General features: G+C 38.2%; 1 protein-coding gene across 3 annotated transcripts in view; it reads left to right on the forward strand.

Moving 5' to 3' along the window:
- The window catches only part of LOC116102883 (ATP-binding cassette sub-family A member 3-like), a 109,516-nt gene that overhangs the window by 91,687 nt on the left and 10,732 nt on the right, over positions 1-7,097 (forward strand). For all 3 annotated transcript variants that reach the window (XM_031388121.1, XM_031388122.1, XM_031388125.1), the window contains 3 exons: positions 1,877-2,055; positions 4,175-4,300; positions 4,540-4,734. In XM_031388121.1, coding sequence (XP_031243981.1) covers positions 1,877-2,055; positions 4,175-4,300; positions 4,540-4,734 — 500 coding nt within the window. The remainder of the gene's footprint in view (positions 1-1,876; positions 2,056-4,174; positions 4,301-4,539; positions 4,735-7,097) is intronic.

Raw genomic sequence — 7,097 nt, forward strand, 5'->3', positions numbered from 1 at the left:
TTCGTAGATCACCCATGGAACGAAGGAAGACTGCAGGACGGTTTCCTTCAAACCATGATTATTATAATGTTTCTATTTTACTTACAATTTAAGAATTGTAGAAATGATAACACAAGGGGAAAACAGTTTCTGGATGACAATACAGAATGTATAATTTCAAACTGTTCATATTTAAAATTAGTAGGTTGTTACTTTAAGGATATATAATTAACCCACTTATATATAAACAAACATGTATACAATTTATGGATACCCCTGAGGGTGCGAATGTGAGGTAGCACATAGGTATGTACGAACTTCATTTGGGAGGACTAGATTCATAGATGCCACTGTGATGTTATGCCTAAAATGTTTACTATGTTACATATTATTTTTGCAATGAATCATGTGTTTTAAAACCATAATTCTAAACTATGAGAAATGAAAAGGCTACTAAGAATACTAAAAATGTTGGTCTATTAAAAAGATCAGTTTTCCTAGTAAGTTATCAGTTTTTGTAATAAATTAATATAGCTCTTGAATTTTAAATAAATGAAAACATAAGATTAAATTGTATTTATACATGCCTTAGAAGCATTTATGGAATATGATTCTTTAGAAGGAAAGTTCAGGGCCTATGGTGGCTCAGTAGATAAAGGTACTTGTCACACAAGCCTGCTGACATGAATTTAGTTCCTGGGGTCCACACAAAGATGGAACAAAGTTGTCTTACAACCTCTATACTCATGCTATACTGTATGTGCATGTGTGTGTACATGCATCCCCTACACATATGCATGCGTGCATTCATGCTCACACTAAAAAGTGCAGGGAAGAGTTCAAGGACCCAAAATGGAGCAATTTGGGCAATAAAAGTAAAGCTGGGTTATATGTCAAGGTGTAGAAAAAGATTATTAGCCTATTTTTATGTAAACATGGGAACTCTGATATTTATATTTTATTTTTATTGTTTATATTTTAATATATTTATCTAAATTTGATAGTTCAATGCTCAGTATGGAAGAGTGGGAGAAGGAAAAGGTTTCTAGCAAAGAAAGCTAACAACATGACATCAAACAGGCACTCAAGTCAACAGCAGAACTAATTCATACCGACAATGGACACCTCATTTTTTTAATATGATGAAAGGGTGCTTTCCTCCATGGGCTTCCCCTCTAAAGACTGCAGCACCACTATAATCATGAATATGAATGTAATCACAGACAAGAAAATGAAAGGGATGACTATGAAGTGAGATGATTTTGGTGTCAGAACATGGAATGTATAAGGGACACTGCAATTAAAAGATATGAAATGGGAATGAATCGGGAACTTCAATGAAGTACTCATATCTGTGCACTCATGATAGCATGCATGACACTAGCATAGTTGGTAAGTAATAAAGGAGACTGGGCATAGAGCACAGGGAACTCTCTGCAGTTGTTTTTTGTATGGATACATTTCAGTCATTAGGCTGGGGAGATAGTTCAGTCATTAAGATGCCTGCTATATAAGCAGGAAGACATGAGTTCAATTCCCTAAACCCACATTTTAAAAAGCCAGGGCTGGTGGCACATGTTTGGAATCTCAGTGCTGTCAAGGTGGAGAAACACGACTCTCTGGGGCTTGCAGACTGAGTTTACCATTAGACAATCAGTACACATATTAGTTAATATTTGTATCATTATGTTACTATACAACATGTTGATAAGGGCCAGTCTCTCATCTGCATTTCCATAGGAGGATAATCACTTCTCAAACTCTGAAGACTGTGTCTTAGTTTAGCTGAATATTTCATTTTATCCTGTTTCTTATTTGGTGTTTTATCAGTTGCTCACATCAGTGTTGCACAATAAAATTAAGTGTGATACCCCATTTTTCTCCCTTCCATCCTCAGATACTAAGAAGAACATTTATTCCTTGAAGAAGCCTATGCTTGGAAAGTATTTAATAGCTATGAGCATTGGCGGCTTTGTTTTCCTTCTCTTCATTTTCTTTTGGGAAAATATCTCATGGAAAGTAAGAATGCTCATCCATCAACACATTTACTTTGGTGTCTACAAGAAATACAAGCCGGTAAATACTTAAGTATGGAACAAGCCAAAACAAAACAAAATAAAACAAAACAAAAGAAACAATAAAAAACAACAAAACTCTAGTAGTAGAATGGAAAGTAGGCATTTGTTTATACCTCAGTTATTAGAGAAAAATATCAGTGTCTGCAGGAATGTCCTTCATAAAGTCCTGCTGAGGTATTACCTAAAATAAATCCCAGTCATTCTGATGATCATTGTGAAGGGCTAAAGTTTACGTCTTCATGAATTTTATCTTTTGCTGACAACTTTATCTTGTACTCAGTTTTTTATCTTTATTTTTATAATTTCCTTTGTTCTAATCACATTTGTTTTTTTACTTGTTAATTCTCAGTTGTTAATTTCCTGACTTCTCTTTAGCAAGCTCAAAGCTATGGCTCTTAAACCTGTCACTGATTCTAATGTGAGCATTTAACAATACATACACCAAACTACATGTGGTAATACAGGTCTGTAGTCCCAGCTACATGGGGAGTTGAGACAAGAGGATCACAAGCTCAAGGCACTCCTGGGCTATAGAGGGAGTTCAAGGCCAGCCTAGGTAACTTAGACACTGTCTCCAAATGGAAAGTAATAATGCAGGCTTCTAGGTAAGATAACAGACTGGAAGCTGTTTCCACATGACCTGGGTAAGGAAAGGTGAGTATAAGCAAGAGTCTGCTGTCTTCCAAAGACAGAAAGAGGCAGAGTTTGAAAAATTAATGAAGGTAATAACAGGACAGCTAAAGAATAGCCAGGAAAAGATGTGTATCCATGAAAGAGAGTAAGTCAAGCTACACACAGCTCCAGACACTGGCTTCTTGGTGGGGGAGAAGCCTCATCTAAAATGCAAGCTAGGTAGTGCATATGAAGACTCTGGCAGTTCAGAAGGATATTTGATTTAAATCTAGTTCTTTTTTGTAGTAATAGTCAGAATTCCTGGTTTTACAAGATGATGGTGTGATAAAGAGCTCATCCTCAAAGACCTTTCTATATAACTGACTACAAAAAACTACAAGCTAGCCTGGAACTCACATTCTTCAGCCTCTACCTCCTAACTACTAAGATTATCAGTGTTCACCACATGCCCAATAATTCTCTGTTAGCTCTCAATGTTTATTTATTACCACATTTAAAAATGCATTACTATATTTTCTTTCTTGAGACTCACTGTGTAGCCCCAGCTAATCTGGAACTCACTATGTGGACCAGATCTTGAATCCACAGAGATGAGCTAGCCTCTGCTTCTTGAGTTCTAGGATTAAAGGCATATATCACCAGATCTGGCCCAAAGATTTGTGTGTGTGTGTGTGTGTGTGTTGAGTGCATGTATGTGCCCCACAGAGGCTAATGGATGTGTTGGACCTCCTGGGTCTGGAGTTAAAGATGGTTATGAGTTCCCATGCAGGTCTTGAGAACTGAACCTTGGTCTTCTGCAAGAGCAGTTAAGTGCTCTTAATGGCTGGGCCATCTTTCCACCTCCAGCATTAATGTGCTTTTCAGTTTCCCCAATCTCTTTGGGTGATTTCAATCCTTATGTCCAGATGATAAAATAATCTCTATGAATACTTTTTCTTATATTAAAAATAGTATTTTTTATACAATATATCCTGATTAGAGTTTCCTCTCCCTATATTCCTCCCAGCTCCTCCCCTTCCATCCTAATCCACTCCCTTTCTGTCTCTCACTAGAAGGCAAACAGGTATCTAAGGATAATAATAAAACAAAACAAAACAATTCAGAATAGGATAAAGCAAGCAAACAGAAGGAAAAGAGCCAAAGAAAAGGCACAGGAAACAGAAACAGATGCTTAATTCTATTCCTTCCCATACATGTTTTAAAATTTTGAATTACACACTAGAGCATGCACATTCATGGTATCCACCCATGAATAGCTTTTGCCTCTTCTCTCACCACCTTCATTTCTGTGGTGAACTATTCATTACTATTGGATGTGTACACAAGAATAAATACTCATAAAAGTCCCCTGGAAATTGCTCAAAACCTCCATTTATACATGTGTAATATTATGCCCGAGTTTGGATATTATGAACCCACTACTTTTAGGACAGATGCCTCCAAAAGAAATCCACACATTAAGGTTTTTGTCTTGAAAAATACAGGATATAATTTCCAAGGAATTATCTGGGACTTCTAAAGATAATGATGTAGAAAATGAGAGAAGAGAAATTCTGTACCAGCCTGAAAAGTTTCTGAACTGCCCAGTTCTTATTAAGGAGCTTACAAAGGTAAGCCACTTCATGGCTTTCATAGTCTGCCCTTAGTCTGCCCTCAGCCGCCTCTGAGAGGGGTCAAAGTCTCACTGTGGTTCTTCAGGCGTTTTAAAAACACTTCTCTAAAGTTTTTGTGACACTATCTGAGGGAGTGACCACTTTGTCCACAATATTTATTGTATATAACCTATGAATGTCCTTTACTAAATTGTGCTTTGTGTATGTGTGTTTTGTTTGTTTGTTTGTTTTTGAAGATATACTTTAAGTCTCCACTAATTCTGGCTGTAAAGAACATCTCCCTTGCGATCCAAGAGAGGGAGTGCTTTGGGTTACTTGGATTCAATGGAGCAGGTAAAACAACTACCTTTCAAATTTTGACTGGAGAAAACATTCCTACCGCTGGGGATGTGTTCATTGATGGCGTTAGCATCATCAAGAGCATCCTAAAGGTAAGCTGTTATTCCAGGCTGAGATGTGAACAGAAAAATGGCTCTAGGATGCAGACAGCAGACAGCTGGCCAGGGATAGTACATGGCAATGATGACAGGTACGGTGCAGTTGTCTATACTGTGGATTCTGGAGAGGAAAACAAATTTGTGAAGAGAGGGTAAGATAATAAGAGCACAATCTATGACAAGAATGTCTTTTTTTTTTTTTTTCAAACTGTACGAGCTAAAGGCAAAGTTCTCACCACATGCAACACAGAAGGGCTGGAAGGGTGTAAGGCAGGGGATGACTTGCATGTAGCTTAGCTGCAACTAGTACCTTGGCCCACATCACTGAGCACTCTAAAACAGGATGGCCTTTCTGAGCCACTGACAATCAAAGCGAGCCCAGCAGCCTGTGGTCACTTGTGCTGTGCTAGTCACTGGCTGCAGGAACAGAAGACAGGTAATTTTGGGAAGAAGTCTGTTGAGAATGTAAAGCAGAAAAGAGTGACAAAGGTTCAAATTCCAGGAGTTAGCAGCGCTTATTGGGGACCTTGTGGAGATAGAAGGGCAACATGGGTGATAGAACTGCCTGCCTGGAACTGTTAGGATGAAAAAGTATCAGGTGATCTCTCATGGAGGAACAAACCTGAATTGAGCATCAACAGCATGGTCAACTCAAGTGTGGAGTTTAAAAGGAGACCAGGCCCACAAGGCCCACAGGAGCTTGGCAGTGGCAGGGTCTGTATCACCAAGTCTAAGGAAATGTTTTCAAGCCTTGGGGAATCTTTCAAGTATGTAATTTGAAAATCTCTCACATTTTATGTGACTGGTAATGATATTTAATTTGTTTGGTCTTGAAAATGTTCTTTAGCATATCTTCTTATATAGTAGATAATGTATAACTTACCATCTAATACATTTTTGAATGTATGATACTATAGTTGAGTGACATTGTGTGCCCATTACCACAGTTTGTTTCTAGAGTACTTTATCATTCCAAACTGAAAATCTATATTCATTAAACAATAACTCTCCATGCCTCAATTCACCTAGGTAAACACTATTCTACTCCTTAATTGTATGAATTTGACTACATTTTAGGTGTTGTATATAGGAATGTTCCTTTTTGCCTGACATATTTTCTTTAAGATTAATGCATTTATTACAAGTTTATTCCATTATGTGATTACAGGGCATCTTGTGCACTCATCACATCTACTGTTTGACTACTACAAATAATAATCCTATCACATTAGTACGAAATATACTAGTCAGCTTTCTATAGCTATAACCAAATATCTTAGTCAACTTATGGGTTTTTTCCTCTTTTTTATTAGATATTTTCTTTATTTACATGTCCTATTTCCCAGTTTCTCTTCCAAAACAAAAAAACAAAAAACAACAAGAACAAACCCCTGTTCCCTCCCCCTCCCCCTGCTCGTCACTCCACCCTCTCCTGCTTACTGGCCCTGGCATTCCCCTACACTGGGGCACAGAACCTTCACAGAGCCAAGGGACTCTCCTCCCATTGATGACTGACTTGGTCATCCTCTACTATACACATGCTGCCAGAGCCATCAGTCCCACCATGTGCAGTCCTTGGTTGCTGGTTTAGTTCCTGGGAGCTCTGAGGGTACTAGTTAGTTCATATTGTTGTTCATCCTAAGGGGCTGTAAACCCTTCAGCTCTTTTCAGTCCTTTCTCTAACTCCTTCATTGGGGACCCTGTGCTCAGTTCAATAGATGGCTGTGAGCCTCTACTTCTGTATTAGTTAAGTACTGTCAGAGTCTCTCGGGAGACAGCTACATCAGGCTGGATTGTCCTTCCTTCAGTCTCTGCTCCATAGTTAGTCTCTGTAACTCCTTCCATGAGTATTTTGTTCCCCCTTTTAAGAAGGAATGAAATGTCCACATTTTGGTCTTCTTTCTTCTTGAGTTTCTTGTGGTTTGTGGATTGTACTTCCTGTATTGTGAACTTCTGGGCTAATAACCACTTATCAGAGAGTGCATACCATGTGTGTTCTTTTGTGATTGGGTTACTTCACTCAGGATGATATTCTCCAGATCCATCCATTTCCCTAAGAATTTCATAAATTCATTGTTTTTAATAGCTGAGTAGTATTCCATTGTGTAGATGTATCAGTTTCTGTATCCATTCTTCTGTTGAGGGACATCTGGGTTGTTTCCAGTTTCTGGCAATTATAAATAAGGCTGCTATCCTATCTCTTTGTACAAAGCTCAAGTCCAAATGGATCAAGGACCGCCATATCAAACCAGATACACTAAAACTAATAGAAAAGAAAGTGGGGAAGAGCTTTGAGCACATAGGCACAGGGGAAATTTTCCTGAACAGAACACCAATAGCTTATGCTCTAAGATCAA

Source organism: Mastomys coucha, unplaced genomic scaffold (assembly GCF_008632895.1).
Source record: "Mastomys coucha isolate ucsf_1 unplaced genomic scaffold, UCSF_Mcou_1 pScaffold21, whole genome shotgun sequence".
NCBI lineage: Eukaryota > Metazoa > Chordata > Mammalia > Rodentia > Muridae > Mastomys > Mastomys coucha.